Source organism: Gymnoscopelus braueri, assembly GCF_963280865.1.
Source record: "Gymnoscopelus braueri genome assembly, chromosome: 21".
NCBI lineage: Eukaryota > Metazoa > Chordata > Actinopteri > Myctophiformes > Myctophidae > Gymnoscopelus > Gymnoscopelus braueri.
Window position 1 is genome coordinate 24251691 of NC_137623.1, and position 25428 is coordinate 24277118.

Below are 25428 nucleotides of genomic sequence, written 5' to 3' on the forward strand. Positions count from 1 at the left end.
CTTATTCTCACTTGAGTGGCGGAGAGGAAAATATTTAGCGGGGCTCCCAATTCTTTCCACAAGTGTTTTGTATTAGATTCACTGGCTAGGTTTCGCTCATGACTGAGCCTTGCCCTTGTCTGACTCAAAGTTCCATTGAGCTGTGAGCAATCTTCTCCAGAATGAGAACACCAACACACAGACGCACGAGCATACACACACGCACGCACACACACACACACTCACTCACTCACAAACAGCGACAAAAAGACAAAAATAGATTAACATTTTTTAGCTTAGCACAGCATGGGAAGGGCCAACAACAGTAAAGTGCCCCTTTGAGATCATGGTGACATCATACAAAGTGGTTGATGAAATATGAATCATCCTTCCAGCAGATGTACTGTAACACGCCCTACTCTGTCTGAGCACCATAATGATAACAATGCACCACCTGAATGATAATCCTGTCACCCTGCTGCATAGGCTGTGCATCAGTGCTTCTCAAACCACCGCTAAATTAATATGTACTTGGCCCCCATCTGGAAATATGTTTGTGGCAGGGGCCCCCATACTGTTGTTAATGTTTAAAAAATATTCCAAATATTTAAAATTCTTTAAAGGTTTTTTGAAAACTCTCAGCTTTTTTTGAAAGGTTTTGAAAGTGAAACTGGCCGGTGACTTTGGCCAGTTTCACTTTCAAAACCTGCATGTCACACAAACGGAATGCGAAGCGTTTTGTTGATATAACAAGTTTGTTCATGTAGAGTCCTATCCACAAATCCACCATTTAACCAGCTACGGGTCCATTTGGTTCCATTTCCATTTGAAACCCCCTCAAGGACCCCTGTGGGTCCCTGGACCCCACCTTGAGAACCAACTGCTCTACTGTATCTGATAACCTCTGTCCTCTCCGTGAGTCTCGAGCACAACGCCGGAGGCCTGTGGAATAGATTAATAAGCCAAGCAACAAGGCCTCTGTTTCACCCCGTTACCCTTTGTGTGAACCCTCAGGTCTGGAAGGCGATGCAGATCTCCAGTTTCTGCTGGTGGGCGGGGAGCTGGTCAAGGTCCGCACCAACTCCTGGAAGAAGAACCGCTTCTACAAACTGCAGGAGGACTGCAAGACCATGTGGCACGAGTCCCACAAGACCTTCAAGAGCAACCAGACCTGTGAGTGTCACACACAGTTCAACACAGTCAGTTCAGCCAGTCACTAATACAATTTAAAAATATATATATTTCAATTTTTGAATTCTACTGTATTTTTTGTTATTGTATATATTCACAGTGCAAACATTATGACAGCTCAAGTGTTGAGCATTCAGTTCCCAATAAACTCTTTCCCCCCATTTTTCCCCTTTTGAGCTGCCCAACAGACAAACAAAACACAAAACAAAGTGTACAAAGCAATGGGCTGAGGTTGAGGACGAAGCCACAATTAGCATAGACTAGGAGCCCAATATCATTATAAATAATAAGAAAAGATTCTACTGTATTTGAGCTTTTTTGCTTTGTAATACTTGTGTCTTTGTGGCCTTTTCGATGCTTTACCGTTTTCCGTTCGTTCACACTGAACTGTCCCCCGAGAGGCCAACAACAATGGATTCTCTTGCTTCTCAACACACCCCTTATCCCCACCAATAATCAAGAGTTTTCGGGTGGAAACAAAAGCAACTCACAGATAGTGAGGCCAAAGTGGAAAATACTTGAACTCCAACTCCCAACACACACACACAGTAGGGTCTTCCCTATCAGGAGACAGACTGTTTATCTCCTGCGGGCCATGCATGGTGCAGTTGACTGCAACTCTATCCAATTTCCCACCCGGCCAAAAAAGAATGCTGCTGCTACTGGGGTATCTCCTCAATCCAATTCAGTTCAAGCCATATTCACATATTGTGAAATAAAATAACCAAAACTAAGAAAAGTATGTACAATTAAGCAGGAATAAATAAATACGTAAACAGCTGTGTCACATGGGGATAGGCGGGATAACTTGGTACAGTATAAGGCGTTTGTAGCAATATTGAAAAATCTTTAAAGTGTTTTAGAATTTTAAATGATTTTGAATTAACATAAATCTACTCTTCTGTTTGAGAACTACTGATTTAGAAGGCATTTGTAAAATCGGCCTCAGGTCTTCATGGGTTAAAGGTGCTCTGTTTGTCTGTACAGTAGCTCTATGTACCGATATGGAGGGAGTCCAGGTGCAGATAGTGCAGGGGTGCACCAAACATATAATTAGTAGTCCTTTGTGTGGTTATAATCCACATATCCTTCTCCCGTCGCAACAGCTCTGGTCTGCTGTGTTTCCTCATTGTTGTACTTCACCCAGCACATATTGGAGTTTTTTTTGTCATTAGTGATGTTTTTCAAACTCTCCCTGGGTGATTGTAATCTGTGGGAAGTATTCATCTCTGTCTGTCTTGGTACAGTGAGCAGGTCGTTAGAAAGCATACTGTAGCTCAGGTTCCACCTTGTTTTGTGTGCAGTGGGTGCACAGTCTTCTCTAGGGAGTATAGGGAGCCAAGTCTCTTGGGAGCTCATCCCCTGGCTGAGCCTTGAGAAAACAATGACTGATAGAGCAGTGAGCGCACAACTCCACCACACACACACACACACACACACACACACACACACACACACACACACACACACACACACACACACACACACACACACACACACACACACACACACACACACACACACACACACACACACACACACACACACACACACACACAATGTGGTGTAGTGGAATGGAAACAGCTGTGGCCCTGGCTGTGTGATTAGACATCGGTCAGTGCTGTTGTTTACTGCTGGCAGTACATTGTTAGATTGGGGTTTGGGATGAGACGGGGTCGGACAGAGGGAGGAAACAGAGCAGTGGCGATTTCATTGGCATTTCCTCGATGAAGGAGGTCAGCTGCCATTTTATTGTCTTCCTGTGGGCTTGAAGTCGTGGCTTTCAAGTGCTTCGGCAAAAGAGGTAGAGATTAGAGGATGAGCGCTTGTTATTTTGTAAACACATTCTGTGTTGTGTTCCTCTGCCGTCGTGTTTACTTCAGCCAAAGAAGCATGTCCTTTAAAAAAAGAACACTGTTTTAATATGTACGAGGCTTGACACACGCGACACACCACAGTATGCACTAAAATCATCTTTAATTAACTCCACTAGAGGCAGGCAGGCGCACACACCCCCACACACACCCACCCCCACACACACACCCCCACACACACACACACACACACACACACACACAGAGCATTCAGATCTTATCAAGACCATAGAGTTTACTTGTCTGTTTTTGTTTTCAAATGCCAGCTGGTGGTGTTCATGAACCTCACCCCCCCCCCAGCCCCAGGACATGCTGGACATTCACTTGTGTACACAGACATGGGTGTGCCGTGCACACACAAAGATAGAGACATGCATACTGTATGCGTGTGTGTGTGTGTGTGTGTGTGTGTGTGTGTGCGTATGGGTCACATGAGGTAGCCTTATGTCCCAGACACTGTCCTACTCTCTGTAGCGTTGAAGCCACTCAGATCTCTAATGACACACACCTCCCTTGTAATTCACTTTTTTTCTTGGGTCGGATTCAAGTCGTTCTATTTGACCTGCTGTTACAGTGATTTACTGCAAGTGGTTTCCAGTAAAGTCATCACATGTTGCCGGGCAGAAATCTCTTTTTTTTTTTTTATATATATATAAATTAATGCTATTGGTCATCCTTTAGCTCAGTGGTTCTCAACCTGTGGGCCCACATGATTTTGAGGGGATCCCCAGATGACAGTGAAGTGACAATTTAAGGACTTTTAAATACCTCAAAAGAAAGAAAAGAAAAACAGCATTACTGCATCAAAAGTAATCAATATACTATACTATAGAAATTGGTCAAACATTGGCCAAATTGTCAAATAATAATGAGAAAGAGGCAAGAATTGTGAAACAAGGGAACCAGGGGACCTGGTACTGCCAGACCCCTAGTGGTTGAAATCTGAATGGCCGGTAATCTGAATGGTTTCTAAACTACGTCACGCTAAGCTTGGCCAATCAAAAAGAGGGACATGTAAGAATAGCAAAAGGGGACCGACAAAGCCACATGTAGGCCTGACCCCCTGGGTCTGGCAAATAGCAGATCTACAAGCTCAAAACGCCTCACATTGGGAGGCGTTGAGAGCTTGTAGTTCTGCTATTTTCAGAATATTTATCTGTGGAACCGAGTCAAACTAAATGTAATGCCTCAACTCCTACATTCCAAGTGCTTGTCAGGGTGGGGGGTCCCCAGTTCAAATATGATTATTTTATAATATCATCATATATTTCATTAATAATCATAAGATAATAAATTGTGATACGATCCTGGATCGTGATTCCGCCTCACAAAAAAATTGCATATTACCCACCCCTATGAATAGCTATATCAGCATGTATATATGGGCAATTTGGCATATACTCATGACATCAGGGACCTCCATACATGGGAATAAAAGCGACAAGGACTGACAAATACAGAGATCTCCATATATGGCCATAAAAGGGACAAGGACTGACAGACACACACATCTCCATATATGGCCATATCTGTCACATCGGCAGTGGCACGTAGTTGAACTTGTCGCAGTGTAGAGGTGAGGGCCGCTAGTTAGTATATATAAATTGCCTAGAGGTCATTCGGCCCCTTCTCATGCAGCCCCATGTCAATACACCATTTCTCGCCAAAGATGCACGCTTCTCTTACTTTTTCAGCTCGCCACAGAAAATGTACATCCCTTATGATCGCGTGTCCGACTGTTTGTAAACACACAGGGTACGTGTGTGTGTCGCCCAGAGACAAAATATTCCATCAGTGACATTTCCTTCTCTTGTCTCGCGGAACACGGCGGAAAAAAAAGTCAACTCGAGAAAAAGTTAAACAGGGAGCGGACGGAAACGGAAATCTTCGGATGACGTTATTTCCGTATCCTGGTGAGTTACAGTGAAAGTGGTCACTGCGGGTGATAAAGAACAGTGCATCTTTTATAAAATCAAATAAATAAAAACATTTATTATGTCCGTGGCAGAATTGGTAATTGTGAGAAAAAAAAGTGTTTTACGTCCGTGGCAGTGAATTATGGCACTGTGATATTTTTGCTTTTTATTAATTTAAAACATCCTAATATACAATAGTCCCGCGCATGCGCGGTGGTCGGTCGTGTACAATCGGTCGGCCGTGTACCGTCTACTCTCATACGGGTCCTTTTCAACCCCAAAACAAGCCTGAAAAGAAGCGCAGGTCAAGCACTTACAATAAGCGGACATGGCAACACGGACTGTCTGGCCGTTGGCCAATCTCGGAGCCGTTGCTGGGCCGGTTGCTGGATTTTCAAACCTCTTAAACGGTCTGAAACCTATTTTTTGTCGCACGCAATTCACTTATTTTTACTCTCAACCCGTAGCGTAGCTGCCCGAAATTCTAGTTGATTACATTTTGGTGCTCTAAAATTTTTGGTGGGTGCTCCTAATTTTGTTTCTGATCCTCCTTTTTTATAAATTGGTAGCACCAGTGCTACCAAGTAAAATCGTCCCTGATATACTGTATAAGAGTTCTGAACTTCTGACACAAGTCACACAAAGCTTCAAACACACTGGAGAGGTTTGTGTTACGTAACAGAGCTTTAGAGAGCTTTTTGTTTTGTAACAGCATTGATGAGTCAGCCATAAAATACACTAATTATCAATATAGGCATACCCCAACCATAATACACTAATTATGAATGAGTTGGTCATCATTTCCCTATACATTACTCATTACTTTTTAATGAGTTGTGGCCATTACCTGACACAAACACACAAAGGAATTATTACCCTATACAATAAACATTATAAATTAGTAAAAGGTTCTACTAAGTACTAAAGATACTTGTCACGAAGGGGTTGAATAATTTTGAGATTGCAGTAGGCATTTTGTGTTGGATTTGGGGAAACCACTTATAATATTGTTTGTGTAAAACTGATAATCGGCTGGTTGTTTAGAACCGGACTCAAGAGCCACTGTGAGGCCTAGTTGGGTTGTATGGCCAGCTAGTCGTCCTGGTACTCTAGAGAGAGTTAAGATGATCTTCGAGCGTCGCTGTTGCGTCTGGGTTGTCAGGTGAGCTAATCCTGCTTGAATCGATGGTGGCTACTCTGGAAGGGTTAAGACTGAGTCTAGTGCTGATGAGGAGAGTGGTTTCAACCATGACATCCAGCGTGTTTTATCCTGCTGTGGGTAGCCCCTGACATCACTGCGGTGATGTCAGATAGTGTCAGACATCTCCTCATATGGAGCTGCCTATGTCAGTTATGCCCAAATATGGGACCAGGACGTCAGTCCTGGACGTGACGGTTATCTCCATATATGGAGTTTCTGGGAAGGGTTCACTGATGTCAGACTCTGTATCTATGACACGTCTTGGGTCTCTATGACGACTTCGTAGGTCGATCATCTCCATTTATGGGGATCTCCATATATAGGCCAGTGCTGGCAAGTATGCCCTGAACGTTCGCAACAGTTTGTGTTGAGCTATTTAAATTGTTCTTGTTTGATTTGTATATTGCAATCAGTTGAATTATTTTGACTAAAAATTAAATAACGAAAAATGCAATATGAATAAATAAATGAAATAAAGCCTTTAACTTCCCTTTGCTATTTCAACACTACACAACAGCCTTCAGATAATGACACACCATCAGTGTGAAATAACTTCTGAATTACAACTCCTTGAAGATAAAACATACTGTATATGGATGATTGATGTCATAGTGCTGACATCATATTACTGACTAACACATCTTAAACTAAACACATCTTGAACACATTTCTAGTTACTTTTTTGCCAAAAGGTCGTTAAGTTTGAGTAACGATTAGCTATTCTACATAATGACATCATCACACAATGACATCACAAAATCGTCATCACAACAAATGTTCATTGTCCTTTAAAATGATTGTCCATTAAACTAAACATCATTTTGCTACCAGTACCAACAAATTGAACTGCCTTTGAAAAGGTTCTTCTGTAAATTAGTTGGACTGATCCACAGTGGTGCCATTGTGTGAAATGTTTCGCTGGACAGTACATCTGAAAGGAGGACAAAATACATTCCGCCACACTTCTGTGGTAGTAGGACACAAGGTGTACTCCTTAGGTTTCACTTACCTGTACGACCGTGATCAGATTGAAGTCCACATCTTCAATACAGTGTCTTTGTGCTGGAGGAAGTTGCCCCCAGTGACAAATGGAAGAGGAGAATGTCCTGTTGAGGTTCCTAGAAAGCGCTACCACCACACAGCTGTTCTGATAGAAGATTTGTTGTATATCTGGGGAGGTGTTCCTTTCTGCAACATTATTTATACATTTGATGTTGACACCAACAGATGGTTCAATCCCCAGGTTTATGGAATGGTTCCAGAGGGGAGGTATTACCATACAGCCTGTGTCTTGGGGAAGGCCATGTATGTCTTTGGAGGAAACACCCGGTCGAGGATATACACTAATGACATGTACAAGTTGGACACCACCACAATGGTCTGGGCTTTAATTAACACCAGAGGCACTCCACCGGTTTCATCATGTCACTCTGCCACCATCATCGGGACAAAGATGTTTGTATTTGGGGGCTGGGGGCAGGGTGTCGTCTACAACAACATCACAGTGTTTGACACAGAGACCAAGTGCTGGCTGAGCACGCCTTCTGCACAGCTTCTTCCAGAAGGACGCTGGGGTCATTCAGCGTTTGCCTACAATGGAAAGCTGTACATAGTTGGTGGTTGTGACAGGAACCAGGTCTTCAATGGTATGTGGAGATTCAATCCAGAAAACTTCTCCTGGACGAAGTTTGAGCCCAAGGGGAAAGGCCCCCGTTCAAAGATATATAATAACTATAAAGAGTATACTAATATGTGCTGTTGCATGGTGGGAGATCAGATCATGATCTTTGGAAGATGGGACACACCTGGTGAGCTGTACGTCTTAGACTTTAGTCCTAGTATGAAGACCTTATGCAAGCTAGCAGTTATTCAGTACAATCTGGAGCAGTCTGAACTCCCACATGACATCAGGTGGGAACTCACAGCCATGAAAGAAAAACTGAAAAAATAACATACTGTAGCCCACGAAAAAAAAGAAACAAATAGCTGTTCCCTTCAAAAAAAAAAATATATATTTTCAAAGGTTTGCAAAAAAAAATCATGAGCTTGTATACCTGCTATTTTTGAATAGTCAAAGTATACAACAATTCTTTTTAGCTCAAATCTAAAATGACTCAGATGCTTTCCCGGTTTTAATGGGTTAAGCTGATTGGACCAATTCATGTAAACCAATTCACATTCTGGACCATAAAAGCAAACCTGTTTCCATGTCATATAGATGGGTTTCCTGTTTGTAAACATGAGAGGATGATGCGCGCGCAGTGGCGGGATGAGCCTGTAGAGGGCGCTATTACCCGCAGCAGCTCTGGCCATTGTACATTCAGAAAATAAATGGTCTTCACCAGGTTTAATGAAAGTAGATTAAATGATGCAGTTTGTAATATCTTCTTTACTCAATAAAAATGATTTGTCGAAAGTTGGATCTGTTTGTATATAATAGCAGCATTATGCCTATTATGCCTATAATAGCAGCATTATGCCTATCTAAATCCCGAAAATAACGAGAGAGTGAATGGCGCTTCCGGTTCGTTCTCCCCCGCGCATGCGCAGATTGCGCACTCTGCTCTGTGATGACGTCGCGCGGAAACCCATCTATAGGTCTAACCATCAATAGCCTATGTTCATTGTCCTGACTGAACTGTTATTAGTATGTAATGCGTAACAAAATGACTAATGAAAAAAACATAACAAGTTACTGAGATAAATAAAATAATGTGTAAACATAATGGATGCAAAGAGTTCAGTCTGACCTGTCAGTCAACACAACATCCTGAGTGTTGATTAACTCTGTGCCTGCCACCAACGAGATTTCTCATTGGATATTTCTTTTAAATAATTTTTCACCCGCTGCCAATTTGCTAAGTCATTCTGGGCACTACACTCCCCCCACCAGCCTAGGGAGGCCAGGGCCGAGCTCATGCCTCCTTCAATGCATGAGAGCCAACTGACCTTCTTGTCACCTGACAGGGGGTAGTTTCCCTGGTTGGACCTAGCGCCTAGCCTGGTATCCAGCCTGCTTCGCTACGTTCGGCGGACTTTTTTTTCTCTCTTCGCTTCTCAGTCTGGAAAGCCTCCTATCTCCAAGGGAGGCGGGACATGCCACAAGCTTCGAATCGAACCTGGGGCTTCTGATTGGTCTGTGGTGCGGGGCGGGACCAAAAAAACAGTGTGATCGTTGTGATTCGTCATTCGTTTGAACAACATCCAATCAGCAACGACGTTGCCCAACGTAACATATGTAGTTCCAGTGTAGTTCTGCAAAACCTCCCAATGGGAGGCTTTCCAGACTGAGAAGCGAAGAGAGAAAAAAAAGTCCGCCGAACGTAGCGAAGCAGGCTGGATCCCAGGCTACCTAGCGCCTGGAAGGAACACGTTATTCCAACCAGTTCCCTTCCCCTCCATCAGGCGCACCGGCTGGCCAGGGGGAGGCAGTATAGTGACCAGGATTACTACATGTTTTTGTGAGGGTATTGGGATCGAGTCTACCGTGGTGCAAACTTCCTACAGTCGCTCCCCACCCTACCCGTCCTCCTTTGACTATCCCCTCCCCCCGTTTGACTATCCCCGCCCCCTCCGCAGCTCTCTCAGTTTCTCAACGGCAGCCATCTTTGTTTACAGTTAGACGGACAGGGAGGCTCTGCGCTTTTTAATTCGTTACAGATCAAACGGTCAAACGTTGGCCAAATTGTCAAATAATAATAATAAGAAAGAGGGAAAAAAAAGGAAAATAGCCGATCTACAAGATCACAACGCGTCGCATTGCGAAGCGTTGAGAGCTTGTAGTTCTGCTATTTTCACAATATTATCTGTGGAACCGAGTCAAACTAAATGTAATGCCTCGACTCCTACATTCCAAGTGCTTGTCAGGGTGGGGGGTCCCCAGTTCAAATATGATTCTTTTGGGGAGTCCCGGCCTGAAAAGGTTGAGAACCACTGCTTTAGCTAACCACTTAAGCCCTATTTCATACTTCATCGTACGACAGTAGCATACATTTGCATCATGATTTTGAACAAAACTGAACATTTTTTAAACATTTCTCTTATACTGACATTGTGTGTCACTGGGTATTATAAATTATTTAACCAATGAAAAGTATTAACAAGAGCGTGTGACTAGATAATAACTACGCTGGATCCATTGGAACACAAGACTTGTGTGACTTTCCTGAAAATTAATGATTTTGGACATACAAGGTTTCTGCCCGACAGCAACGATATTTACATTACAACGAGTTACATTACTGTTGGCGAATGTAGACAAGATTGAAGTACACATACAGCATGCAAGCAGGTGCAAGTGATAGGATACTTAGGTGGCTTTATCACACATTTCTTTGTTGAATTCCTAGAGTAAACATGGAGTTTATTGTCTGACTTTATGTTGTGGAATGTGCATTTGAAGCTCTGTTGTCATGTTATTACTTGTATTCTTATGATATTCTGACTTGCAGTAAAAGTCTGACGTGATTTTCGGACATAATGCTGTTTATCGTCTTAAATCTGCCATGGAGAAGACAGACACATTTCTATGTTCTGACAATAACATTTATATTCTGTTTATACTTACAGTTATAGTTTGCATATAACCGCTTGTTTAACCTATTAAAACCGGGAAAGCATCTGTGTCATTTTTAGATTTTGGTGTTGGCTATTCAAAAATAGCAGATATACAAGCTCACAGTGTACATCTGCTATTTTTGAATGATTAACAACACAGATGAAACAGCTACCTAAATTGAAGACATATATCTGCACTTCAAAGGTTCCTTCCTGCAGTACAATGTTTTTGATCGTTGTAGCATGTTTGTTTGATTGATTGATTGAATACTTTATTAACTGTTTGCAATTAGTACAGAGGTACAATTTACAAGGCTTGTTAAAAGGATAACACAAAAAGCCCTAGGGGCTTGTTTCCATTGTGGTCCATGTATATTTGTTTGAAGTTCATGCTACGATAGCTCCGAAAGTCAAAGGTTAAGCCGAAATGGTTCCACTTGCACAAACACGTTCATTTAACCCACTAGTCCACTGCTCCCGTTGAACATCTCATTGTCAGTGTTAATTATTGAGAGAGGTTTGAGAATCAAGTCGGGTGAAGTTTGTCAGGCCGACATAATGCTCTCTTTGTGCAAAAAAATCTGATCTGGAATTTCAGCGATGCCTGCGTGACACACATGACATGACTTGGACACTGACTGCGGCCGGCCGGCCCATCGCTCTGACTGCAGATGGAATACTCTCGAGGGACCGCAACAAATATTCTCAGTTTCTCTAATGGTTTGTTTACTTCCAATATGTGCACGTAGCCACGTACACACAAAGACCAATGCCTCCCTTCTGGCGGGTTGCTTCCGAGGCATTTGTTCATCCAGCAGTCAGCTGAATCGACATGACTTATAGCCTTGGTTTGTGTGTGTGCCCCCCCCCCCCCCTCAGTGTTTTGAAGACAGAGCTCCAGCTATCAAAATATACTTAAAGTACCAAAAGTAAAAGTACTCATTTTGCAGAATGTCCTGTTTCACAAGTTATCATAATTTGTGTCTAAAATGTAAAAGATTTACAAAACTTAAATAGGGCTGAAGTGATTAATGGAAGTTTTGTAATAATAATCCAAATCTACAAAGTAACTAGTAACTAAAGTTTTCAAATAATTGTAGTGGTGGAGTAAAAAGTACAATATTTGCCTCTGAGATGTAGTGGAGTAGAAGTAAAAGTACTGAAGATTGGAAATACTCCAGTGAAGTAAAAATACCTAAAAAAAGTACAGTACTTGAGTAAATGTACTTTGAAATGTAATATTTAGCAGACGCAGAGTGACTAGGCTGTCCCTAGATAGTCTGAGGCAGTCTCTGACAACAACTGATAGTAGAACATGACACGGCAAAGAAGGGTGTCTGAAAAACACTGTGGCTGTAACCCAATCACAGCGCATGGCCTCTGAGCTAAGCCTGTAGTCTTTGGTGGTTTAGGTTAGAAGGGAGTTTGTTGCCATTGACCGTGATTACATCACCCAATGGATGGGCATTCTCTTCCGTACATTAAGCTGCTCAACAATAGAGCGGGCCCCCAAAGCAGCACGTTTAAACAGGGCCTGTGTGTGCATTGAAGTCCTGTTGTGATGTTGTCCTTTAATACATTAAGACCTGGAACGCATCTGTGTCACTTTTTGATTTGAGCTAAAAAAAAAAACAGAGCTAAATAAACATTATTTTACACTTTGGCTATTTAAAAAATAGCAGATATACAAGCTCATAGCGCGGCACCGAGTGCCGCGCTACGAGCTTGTAGATCTGCTATTTATGAAAAATCGTGAACATGTGTGCAAATCTTTGAATATATATTATTTTAAAGCGATTTTTTTACTCAAATCTTTGCTTCTGGGGGTCCCTGGAACAACATATTTTGAGATGGGTGTCGGCGGCCAAATACGTTGTATAACAAATAATTTTGGGGGTCCTTGACATGAAAAAGTTTGAGAACCACTGATATAGAAACAATTTTTTTTCCAGAAAACTGTTGGGATTTAGAAGACATTTGTAGAATCGACTTCAGGTCTTAATGGGTTAAATGAGTGGATGATAGTGTGAGTGTGAGTGGGTCGGGTTGTCTGATGATGATACTCAAAGTTGTGTACGTGAAAATAGGTGTGGAAATTGGTGTGGAAATTGGTGACTTATATGAGGCAAGAGAGAATCAAAGGTGGCCTAGACTGCATCAAAGTATTGCAGTAACCAGATCTCCATGGAATGTGTGTGGTTTGCCAGGGAATTCAAGTATTCAGCAGACAACAACAAAATGGCCGAGAGATGATATCTTTGCAGTCCTTAATAAGGGGCCCTCAAGGTTTCATACTTTGAAAACTAAAACGTGACACTCGTGTTTTTGTTCTCCGAACCTTTACAAATCTGTCGCACGATGACAAAAAGTAGTCACGTCTTTCAGCTCTGTCTTGGATATTTCCGCTAAACTGTGCGGTGGCAAAATAGGAAAGTTAATAATCACACAAAAATAACTACTACACCTTATTTTCAAACAAGGTTATGCTGATCAAAGAGCCTAATTTACATCGATTCTCTGAAATACACATTTAAGTCTGCCACTGAACAACAAACAGCATGATAAAATGTGGTTTCTGGGTCCCTCACAGATGAACAAGCTACCCCCAAAGAAACAGAGAGTTCCTGCAGATAAGATAGAAAAGTATATGGGAGTCCCCCTGGCAACAATACTGGTGCCAATAGATATTGCCGTGTCTAATGTCGCATCCTCCAGTCCTTTTCCAGGGCCCGACTGCTGATGGAATTGTAAGGTGTTCTTTATTATTGCCCAGTTATACCAACATGTAGAAGGCTGTGACCAACTCTTACACCTGTTCTATATGGTTTAGATTCAAACCGCCTTTGAAGGCTAATGGACCCTAAGGTCAGCTGACCAGGGTCTATCGTAATAGGGTTAATAACCAAAGGTGACAGAGCCTTTCATTCTGTAGCGCCTAGACTCTGGAATGCCCTTCCTCGTGGCCTGAGAGCTGCAGCATTCTGTGGATATTTTTAAGAGCCACCTAAAAACACCACTGTTTCAACATGCATTTGGGGAATGTCCTTGAGCTTCTCCTCCAGGTGTGAAATGCGTCTGCGGTTTCGTTTTTCCTGAGATGTATTATACAGTTTGTGTTTTTGTTGTTTATAATCATTTAAATGTTTCTTGCTGTTTTTATTTCTGTCGTATGTAAAGCACTTTGTGAGTTCTCTCTGTGGAAAGTGCTATACAAATAAAATGTACTAACTTACTTACTAATGTCACATGTTACAATCAATTCTAGCACTTGCTGAGAACCAGAATTTCAATCTACATTTAACCTTGGACTCTCTCTCTCCCACCAGTTTCCATCGATGACATTGACTCGGTGCGCAAAGGCCGTCAGTCCGAGGGTCTCCAGAAGTACACAGAGGCCAGTGTGGACGACCGCTGCTTCTCCATCATCTTTAAGGGCCGTAAGAAGAACCTTGACCTGTTGGCAGCCTCCGGGGAGGAGGCAAAGCAGTGGGTGAACGGCCTGGAGAAGATCATAGTCAACCTGCGCAACCTCAACCACCAGCAGAAGAGCGAGCAGTATCCTTGACCGCACAGATGCATGAGATCGTTAAATGAGATCGTTAAATTATGTATAGAACAAGGGTCTTCAACGTTTTCAGCCCAAGGACCCCTTAGCTAAGAGAAAGATGAAGCAGGGACCCCCACTACATATTGTATAGAATTGTGTTGCAAATTACATTTTTTGATAGATTTCATAGTTTTAATGTGCATTTTCAGACAGTTAACCTTTTAAACTCTCAATATATTTAGTTTTTATATATTTATATATTACTCAATATTTAGTCAACTTGACCGTTGGCTCTGTACTTGGTCTGCTCTTTTTCCCTCTACACCAACTCAGAAAATAGCCGATCTACTTGTGAGCTTGTAGATCTGCTATTTTCAGCTAATGTTCCCCATCACACAAAGATTTTGGCGGACCCCCTGTAGTATCTCAGCTAATGTTCCCCATCACACAAAGATTTTGGCGGACCCCCTGTTGTATCTCTGAGGACCCCCTAGGGGTCCCGGACCCCCTGTTGAAGACCCCTGGTATAGAACAAATATTTCCATCCATAGCAACGCTGTGCTTCCTTGTCAAACACGGGACGGGAAGTAATCCATCCTCTGTGACGCCTTTGTTCAATATGAAGATGCGTTGGTTTTTAGTATCCATTGCAAAAAAGCATTATCGGGCCCCTAGCAAAATCGGTGGCTGTGAATACGGAAGCAGGACCTGGGTGATATACAAGAGATGCATGTTAAAATGCACATTCCAGGAAAGATTCTAATCAGCATTTTCTAGAGAACACGTGTATACTATACTGTACAGTACATAATTGCTAAGCCTCGCTAAGCAAATCTCAAATCATCAGTTTGTTTTTATGTCAGGCTGTAAATCTTTTTTCCAAATCTAATGAAAACCTTGGCAGGCTGGATTATAGGGATGGGACGATATGAAAATTACATGTCACGATTATTGTGGCAAGATACACTATACAAAATTTAAAATGCCACTTTTGTTTAACCACTTGAAATCCCAGCATCCCTATTCTGGGGGGGGGGGGGGGTGTTCGCCAAAAATAGCCGATCAACAAGCTCACTGCGCGTTGCAACACAACACGTTGTGAGCTTGTAGATCGGCTATTTTTGGCGAATCGATTTGTGTAGAGTGAAATAAGAGCGTACCAAATGTGCTCTTTACAGGTCCGTTTGATCAAGTATAGGGGGTTCAAGTGGTACTGAATTTGCAGCTCAACAAAAGCCAATTCATCCTAGTGTATGACGGAGGACAATTTCACGATAAATTTAAATCTCTGCGATACGATAATTGTGAGCGTTTTTTCATCACGATAAACGATAATAACGATTATCGTCACATCCCTACTGGAGTATGAATTGAGCAGGAAATAGCAGAGCGGCAAATCCTTACATGGTAACGTCAGCTGGATCTTCAACTGCATGCGGAAAGCGGACAAGAATGAGGACAACAAGATGACCCTGAAGGAGCTGAAGCACTTCCTGCGACAGATCAACGTCGAGGTGGCCGACACCTATGCTGAGGAGCTTTTTGCTGTGAGTCCCTGTCTTAACTCGTCGCTGACAGAATATTCCATCATGACCAGTGTTGGGTAACGTTACTTTTAAAAGTAACTTGTTACGTTACAGGATTACCGCCATTGAAAAGTATTCTGTTACGTTACAGGATTACCTTCTGAGAAAAGTAACTAGTTTTATTATTTTTGCGTTACCGACGATCAATTAATGATTGATAAACATAAAATCAAGAGTGCAGCTGCAGGACCACATTGGAAACAAGTGTTTCCTTAAGCTTTAATGTGTTATCCTGGGTTCAAGTTATAGTGTGAATGATTTTACTTGTAAATCTTTTACCAAAATCAAATCAAGAGCAAGCCGGGAGTGAACCACCAGTGTTGTGGAGCTGTGCTGGGCCTCACCAAGGCTATTTGCATTGACTTCTCCTCCTTTCACCAGTGAATCAAAAAAAGAGCGTGAATACTTCCATGACCTTACCAAAGGGTAACCTCTCCTCTCAATCCCTGCCATGTCGCACAGGTGCGGCAAATTAATGTAAAAAAAGTGGTGACCCGTTGAGTAGAAAGATTACGCAATCCAGCCACAGACTGCTGGCCCGTTCACCGATTTCTGTGTAACACCTGGGACCGTGCAAGTCTGTCGTTGACAGAGTAGAGACGAGCTTGTTCATTTATCAGGAACAAACAGCCATGAGGTGCAAAAGAGTGCCAACGCATCGGTAGGTCCACATACTGTACTGTAGCAGCAGGTATGGACATGAGGTTAGACATAATGTAAGGTGCAAAAGGTCGCAGCACAACGGCAGGTCCACATAAGAAGTTAGCCGCATACGGCAACAACTTCACAGGTAACAATTAGGGTTTAGGATTTTAACTATTCTGGTTCCTTAACAATTCCTTCTTAGCGGTCCGATTCCTTAGGGGTCCATTTGGTTCCATTTGTACACTCTCTTATGGTTGGTCCTTGAAATTATAAAGTTTGAGAACCACCGGTATTGTAATTGTATAGCAGACGTACTGTACCAGACATACCAGCTCTGACCGTGTGATAAAACGGCTCCAGAAACGGTTCCAAAGTTGAAACCGATTCCTCAATATTGGATCCGGCTCCCCTCGATTCCTCAGGTTCCGGAATCCCAACCCTACAGTAGTAACAATCCACATGGTAGATCCACAAAGGAAAAGTAGTTCTCACAGGGGAAACAATCCACACGTCAAAAGGAAAGCGTTCCACAAAGACGATCACCCCCTCCCCCCCCCCCCCCCAATGCTCAGTTCATATCCCGACTATCGGATGATTTTGATTGACCGTCTCGCAATTATCACCTCCCATAGAAATGTGACACGTCCCACTCCGGCGCCTTGGAGGGCTCCGAGATCAAGCACTTCTACGACCTGCTGACCTACCGGGAGGAGGTGGACGTGATCTACGCCAAGTACGCTCAGACGGAGGGTCAGATGAGCACCAGGGACCTGCTGAACTTCCTGCTCAACGAGCAGAGAGAGGCGTTGAACATGGAGGACGCCGTCAGGCTGATCGACACGTACGAGCTGGATGAAACGGGTAGGACATCTTGGGAGCGTGTATAGTACTATGTACACATACTGCAGCTTCAGCATACTGAAGCTATTAACTAGTCACAAGCTCTTGCTAATACTTTTCAGTGGTTCAACAGGCCTATTTATGAAACCCACAGACACACTTTACCACTTTTACTTAACCAACTTTAACTAACGTTAAAAAAGGGGGGAAAATAGCCGATCCACAAGCTTGTAGATCGGCTAATTTGCTACTTTTTTGTGACACTGTATTATGACAAAATAAAGCATTCATTTACAAAAAAAACATAAAACGTTTAAATATGGAGAATAACAGAGCCATGAGTCTTCTTTCTTTCTTTCTTGCCTTTTGTTTTTTAACCTCAGCTATTTGTCTTCCTGTTTGGATTTGTATGCTCTGTTATTTCATGCTTTTTGTGTTTTAACTTTGAAGTTTTGTGTGTTATAACTTATATAATGTTGTGCAGCACTTTGGTCAGCCTTTTGGTTTGGTTTTTAAATGTGCTTTATAAATAAAATGGACCTGACTTTGTTTCTAATAATATCCCTTCTTTACACTTCCTCCTCAGCAAAGCAGAAGAAGCACATGACCAAGGACGGCTTTCTGATGTACCTGAACCAGCACGAGGGCTCCATCCTGAACCCGGCCCATAAGCAGGTGTTCCAGGACATGAGTCAGCCCATCAACCACTACTACATCTCCTCCTCACACAACACCTACCTGACCGAGGACCAGCTCAAAGGCCCCAGCAGCACTGAAGCCTACATACGGCATGTATACCTTTACACCCGGGGTTCTCAAAGTGGGGTCCTTTATTTGAGAAGGTTCCAGGGGTGTCCCCAGACCCCAGCTAAATGTTTTAATGTAGAATTAAAATGAGTTTAACCACTTTAACCCTATTCATACATCAGCTGTTTGAAAATAGCCGATCTACAACCTCACAACGCGATATTTAAAAAAAATCATGGCTTCTTGGTGAAATTTTTTAAACAAAAATTCTGACACATTTCTAAATAAGCGCTTGCTTTGATCTGTTCTGTTGATATCAGTCCAAGTCGTCATACAATATTTGTTATCTTGTAACTTTAACATAGCTAACTCCCACATCGTCACCTAAAATAATGGCCTATGTAATTATTTCAGAAACAAACTGAACCAAAACCAACTATTTGATATTTCTTAATCATTTCACCCAAAATGTTTATAGCAATAAATGACTATTGACATACAAATAATGCTGTCAGTCATTTATGTAACATAAGAGGATTAAATGACTTAGGCAATTGTAAACCTGACTTAGGCCAAACAAAAACTGATTGTTTTGGAAAATGGTGGTAGTGTCAAGTATACGGTGAGTCGTACTCAACATGCCAGCCGGGATGTTCATAGGTAGAGCCCTGTTTATGCCTGATTTGAAGCCTTTTGTGTTTTGTGATTAGTTTGTTTGTAATTACAATCCCTCACATAGACAGCAATATTGTGGTAACAGCGAAACAAGAAACTGGTTCAGCCTGTGTTGTGACCCGTTGGTAAAGATGTTTTCATTTACCTCGCAGAACCCTGATGAAGAGCTGTTCAGTCGGTGTTGTGATTAGGGATGATAATCGTTATCGTTTATCGAGATAAAAAAACATTCACAATAATCGTACCGTGGAGATTTACATTTATTTGTTGAGCTGCAAATTCAGTACCACATCGGCTATTTTTGATCTGCTATTCTTGGTGAACGTTCCCCCCAGAATAGGGATGCATTGGTTAACAAAAGTGCCATTTTAAGTTTTAAGCATATTTTGATTTATATCATAATAATCATAATAAATGTGACTTGTAATTTTACAGTTGTGACTCGTTGGTAAAGATGTTTTCGTCTCCCTCGCAGGGCCCTGATGAAGAGCTGTCGCTGTGTGGAGCTGGACTGCTGGGACGGGCCCAACGGAGAACCCGTCATTTACCACGGTTACACGCTCACCTCCAAGGTTCTCTTCAAAGACGTCATCAAGGCCATCAAAGACTACGCCTTCAAAGTACGTGAGACAAGACAACCACCTGTGGCACGGACAGGACCTGGCATGCTGCTTAATCAACACCTTTGTGTTGTCGTTTCCATGGTTGCTCTTATTCGTGGGATTAAAGTTGAAGCACATTTGTTTGTGTTTACTGAACCTAAAAAACACAAAAGAAAAAAGTGCTAGGATGGTTAAAGATGGTTATATAAAAAAAAAGATGATTAAAGATGGTTATTAAAAATAAAAAAAAGTTTTAATCTAGTCAAAAAAGAAAAGTAACAAGTGGTTTTAAGACATTAAATGACATCAACAGATTCTTTGCGTTCCATCTTCACTATTGCATGGCCAGAACCAATGCTGTTCTTGTTATGTTCTCTCAGACCTCGGAGTACCCAGTGATCCTGTCCCTGGAGAACCACTGCAGCTTGGAGCAACAGAAGCTGATGGCCCAGCACATGGGCTCCATCCTGGGCAGTGCTCTCCTCACGCAGCCCCTGGGAGACACTATGCCCGTCACTTTCCCCTCACCTGAGGTACGTAGGTCAGACAGGCGTTGCCCTTTACTGAGACATATATACCAGAGGTTCCCAAACATTTTAGCTCGAGACCCAACATACATTTAGTATCCATCTCCCTGGGATCCAAACGTACAAAAATACATCATGCATTAACCTCTTAAGCTCTATTTATAGCTCTATAGTGAAAATAGCCTACAAGCTCAATTTTATTTTACATTCATGATTTTTTTTTGGTGTTAATTTCTGCAATTCTGTGTTCATTTCTGCACTTTTTTAGAAAATGCTAAAAAAGAAGAGCTATTTACTTAGAAATGCCACTGTACCAATGTGACACTATGCCAGTCAATTCCCCCTCACCTGAGTTAGGTCAGACAGGCGTCACCTCTTATTGAGACATCCTATAGACTGTTCACAAAGCCTGGGGCCTCCCATTAATCCTCGACCTGAAACAGACACCAAAGACGGACCCAACCCGTAATTCTAACTCTCAAATTACCAAAATACACTCAGCCAGTCTGAGGTCTTCCTGTTTACTTGACGAGGACAGTCAAGATTCATCTGGGAAAGGAAGTCGACGTGAGTAAAATCAGGGCCAATCTTCATTATGCAAACATCAAACAAACGACTTAAGCCACTTTCGCATGTACAGCCAGTAAACACTGGAAAATGTCTGGGGAATCAGGTCGGGACTTTGTCCGGTGTTGGTCGTTCCCACATGTAGCATGCAACAGTTTCAGATGCGTTCACACATTAAGGTAAATATTCTGATAAGGTGAGGGGCTAGGTCTGGGTAGTAGACGGCGCACACATTAGCTACTCCCACGTAAATAGAACACAGGCACAGCTTGAGGGAGATGCAAGGATCAAATACAATATTTTTCAGAAAGCATTGGTCTCTATATACAGCCAAGTGCGCACTGCTCGTTGTCTACTATTAAGCTGCAGTAGTAAAGAGACGTTTATGTTCGATCGGTGAATATTCCAACTTGGAACGCTATTAAAAAGCATAATGATTACACTGGGTTTCAGTTATCTCTCTCTCTCCAAACACCTCGGGTGGAGGGAGACCCGTCAACAATAGAAGTGTCATCAACATGTCCACGCTGAATGTAGATTTACCGGACAATCACTGTGTCCATTCACACAGAGCGGTTTGAGCCAAATCGGACATTACCCGGACTTAAGTCAAGGGTCCTGCCCACATAAAATATGTTGCACGTCCGATCCTACTGATCCGGATTGTTGCGTTCATACATACAGCCCCTCAAAACTTCCATAATACATTGCATGTCTGAAAGTGGCTTTAGACACAGCCAGGTTGTTCTCAAGTCCTACAGTATACCTCAACATGCTGCTGAGCTGCTGGAGACACAAACAAACATAATGAGAATACAGCACACAGTTTTGCATGTTAGCAGCTTATATTAGTGAAAGTTAGAGAGCACCTTTGGGCAGCTGACGAGTCCTTACAAGATGTGTCTGTGAGCTGGAGCGGTGAATGAGAGAACACCTTGTTTGGCTGCAGGGACTGAGTTGCCAAAAGGAATTTAATTTACATGGGAACAGGACTTGGACCAGTAGGTATGCATGGCAGGGCATGTACTCAGCTGGTCTTCCATCCATCCATCTTCAACCGCTTATCCGGAGTCGGGTCGCGGGGGCAACAGTTCCAGCAGAGAGCTCCAGACCTTCCTCTCCTGAGCAACATTAGCAACTTCCTCCTGGGGGATCCCGAGGCGTTCCCAGGCCAGTGTGGAGATGTAATCCGCCCATCTGGTCCTTGGTCTGCCCCGGGGTCTCCTCCCAGTGGGACGTGCAGCGAGGACCTCCCTAGGGAGACGCTCGGGAGGCATCCGTACTAGATGCCCGAACCACCTAAGCTGGCTCCTTTCCAAGCGAAGGAGCAGCGACTCTACTCCGAGTCTCTCCCGGGTAACCGAACTTCTCACCCTATCTCTAAGGGAGATGCCAGCCACCCGTCTGAGAAAACTCATTTCGGCCGCTTGTACCCGCGACCTTATTCTTTCGGTCATGACCCACACTTCATGACCATAGGTGAGAGTAGGAACGAAGATTGCTCGGAAGACCGAGAGCTTTGCCTTCTGGCTCAGCTCTCTTTTCGTCACCACAGTGCGGTACAGCGACTGCAATACCGCTCCTGCTGCTCCGATTCTCCGGCTGATCTCCTGCTCCGTCCTCCCCTCACTCGTGAACAAGACCCCGAGATACTTAAACTCCTTCACCTGGGGCAAAGCCTCATTCCCTACCCGGACTGCACAATCCACCGGTTTCCTGCTGAGAACCATGGCCTCAGATTTGGAGATGCTGATTTTCATCCCAGCCGACGCACACTCGACTGCGAACCGATCCAGTGAGAGCTGAAGGTCCCGGACCGATGGTGCCATCAGGACCACATCATCCGCAAAAAGCAGTGACGCAACCCTTAGCTCACCGAACCGTATACCCTCTCCGCCACGACTTCGCCTCGAGATCCTGTCCATGAAAATCACAAACAGGATAGGTGACAAGGCGCAGCCCTGTCTGAGACCAACCCCCACTGGAAAATAATCCGACTTACTGCCGAGCACACGGACACAGCTCTCGCTTTGGGCGTACAGAGATTGGATGGCCCTCAACAAGGTCCCCCTCACCCCATATTCCCGCAGCACCTCCCACAGAAACTCCCGGGGGACCCGGTCATATGCCTTCTCCAAATCCACAAAACACATGTAGACCGGATATGCATACTCCCAGGCCCTCTCCAGGATCCCTGCCAGAGTAAAGAGTTGGTCAGTTGTTCCACGACCAGGACGGAAACCACATTGCTCCTCTTGAATCTGAGGTTCGACTATCGGCCGGACCCTCCTTTCCAGTACCTTGGCATCAGCTGGTCTTGATGTTATTAAATATGGATTTCTGTTTTCTTTTTCTGAGTATGTGGCTGATTCATTTTGTCCTGCAACTTTTTTTAGTTTCTTGTTGCAAAATAGTTTTTTCTGCTTATCTCGCTTATTCTTTCTTTTCTTTAATCACTGCATTCTTTATCTGTTATTTTCTTCTGTGGTAGTGAGACCTATAGAGGTGTAGCTTTCAGTAAAAATGTATAAGAGTCTTATAACACGCGCAGAGGCAGACAATAGCATCTGGAATCATCTTTCAGTGCCGTTCCAAAGCCACTGCCCATTGGATGAATGCCTGTGGCAATGTGGTATTCTCTGTATGTGCACAGATTACTGTACATACAGTGTAACTTAACTCTCACATTGGCTGTTGATGGGGTGTGTGACTGGGAATTACTTCTGCCCCATTCATTAAAAAAAAGAAGGTGGAAAAGGAATGGCTTCATCTGCCTTTAGTGCTCCTATTCAGACAAATTTAGTCTATAATCAAAAATGTCAATTTGATGTTTATGGCCTGTGTATGAAAATGAAACATCAACATCTTTCCCCGTGCAGGAGCTGAAGGGTCGGTTCTTAATCAAGGGTAAACGGTCGAACAAGCTCGACGCAGCCTTTAACAACAACAGCAGTATAGAAGACGACAGTGTGTCAGAGGAGGACGAGGCTGCGGACTCTAAGGAAAACGGCCAGAAAGCCAAGGCTAAGGTGAGTTCTAGTGAGTACGTGCTGCTTTCATACACTGCAAGATCCCATTCCCCACCCTTATGGGTACATTTGACCAGTTTCTGCAGCTTACCGTAATGGTACATTATCCCGTTAACCATTATTTTATACTTCAGCTATTCAAAAATAGCAGATATACAAGCTCACAGCATGTCACTTCATGCCGTACTGAGAGCTTGTAGAATATATGTATTGAATATATTAAAATATAGATATTTTAACTAAAAAAGTTCTGGGGGTCATTTGTAGAATCGGCCTCAGGTCTTAATGGGTTAAGATGCATGTAAAGTGTGCGCTTCAATTTCAAATATCAACTTTCAATCAAGAGATTCTAAACAACAACTGTAGACTAATCACTGCGTCTCTCTCCTGTGTCCTTGCAGAAATCAAAGATCAAGCTTGCCAAAGAACTCTCCGACATGGTGGTCTACTGCAAGAGTGTCCACTTCAATGGATTTGAACAGGCTAAGGACAACCTGGCCTTCTACGAGATGTCCTCTTTTAAGGAGAGCAAAGCTTTGAACCTGGCTGACACCTCAGGTAAACACTGACTGAGTAATCATTAGGGCTTTGTCACAACAAGCCTTGGATCCCTCAGCCTATGGCATAATCAATAGGCCTGTCACAATTATTACGTAATCGCCTGATCGCAATACATTTTAGATAATCGCCATTGTCCTTTCCATGTTGAAAAATGTACATACATTTTCAAACGTAAAATAGCAGATCTACAAGCATACAATGCATCGCGATGTGACACGCTGTGAGCTTGTAGCGCCGGGTTCATCCTAATTATTTCTATGACAATTAATGGTCAACTAAGATTTCGACAGCCCTAATCATCAGCACATTTTGAACTTGTATCCCATCCCTTAGTATGTGGTTTCTGTTCTTACCACATACATTCTTTCTTCATTATAGTCAGGGGATATTAGCAGAAAGATTTCCAATCTTGGAATAAATTCCTTACCAAAAAAAATCTTCACCAATGTGTTTGTAAAGGTGTCTAGTAACACATCACACAAAGACTGAAATTCAGTTTCCCAAGGAGAATTTTTACCCACCATTTCCCTGCATTTCCATGCAGGGCAAAAAATAATCAAATTTTAATTCTGTTTTAAGTAGCATGTGAGGGGTCAAACTAGGGTGCTTTTATGATTCTGAATCCATTGCAAGCATTTGTTTTGCACCAAAACCACTCCTTGGGCTAAAAACGGCCATAGCCATCCTTGTCCAGGTATACTTTTTGTGTAAAAAGCCCATTGAGATTGGGCTGTTTTTAGCCCAAGGAGTGGTTTTGGTGCAAAACAAATGCTTGAAATGGATTCAGAATCATAAAAACACCCTAGTTTGACCCCTCACATGCTACTTAAAACAGAATTAAAATTAGATTTTTTTTTGCTCTGCATGGAAATGCAGGGAAATGGTGGGTACCCCAACTTTCAGGAGCTGTCAAAAATTCTCCTTGGGAAACTGAATTTCAGTCTTTGTGAGATGTGTTACTAGACACCTTTACAAACACATCGGTGAAGATTTTTTTTGGTAAGGAATTTATTCCAAGATTGGAAATCTTTCTGCTAATATCCCCTGACTATTAGCAATGCTATTTAATTGTATTGTATTCCCCTCGATGTGCTACCATAGCCACAGCTTACATCCATCACAACATGGACAAGCTCAGCAGGATCTACCCTGCAGGCTCCAGGACCGACTCCTCCAACTACAACCCTGTGCCCATGTGGAACGCCGGCTGCCAGATAGGTATAGGCTACAGTACACCGCCACACCTCATATTCACAAGCTCCTACACTCATAAGGTTCATAAGGTTCTTCAATGAGCATGCGATCAACTACTGAAAAAGGTGTGCATCTTTTTTTCAGAGAATTCCAACTTTTTTTGTGCGGCCACTCCGTGTGCTTCTACTGT

General features: G+C 42.9%; 1 protein-coding gene across 2 annotated transcripts in view; it reads left to right on the top strand.

Moving 5' to 3' along the window:
• Nucleotides 1-25428, top strand: part of plcd1a (phospholipase C, delta 1a) — a 34360-nt gene that overhangs the window by 5127 nt on the left and 3805 nt on the right. For both annotated transcript variants that reach the window (XM_080418149.1, XM_080418148.1), the window contains exons 2-11: nucleotides 994-1152; nucleotides 14045-14273; nucleotides 15683-15812; nucleotides 17129-17357; nucleotides 17923-18124; nucleotides 19234-19378; nucleotides 19741-19893; nucleotides 23334-23483; nucleotides 23885-24041; nucleotides 25146-25262. In XM_080418149.1, the coding sequence (XP_080274275.1) occupies nucleotides 994-1152; nucleotides 14045-14273; nucleotides 15683-15812; nucleotides 17129-17357; nucleotides 17923-18124; nucleotides 19234-19378; nucleotides 19741-19893; nucleotides 23334-23483; nucleotides 23885-24041; nucleotides 25146-25262 (1671 nt within the window). The remainder of the gene's footprint in view (nucleotides 1-993; nucleotides 1153-14044; nucleotides 14274-15682; nucleotides 15813-17128; nucleotides 17358-17922; nucleotides 18125-19233; nucleotides 19379-19740; nucleotides 19894-23333; nucleotides 23484-23884; nucleotides 24042-25145; nucleotides 25263-25428) is intronic.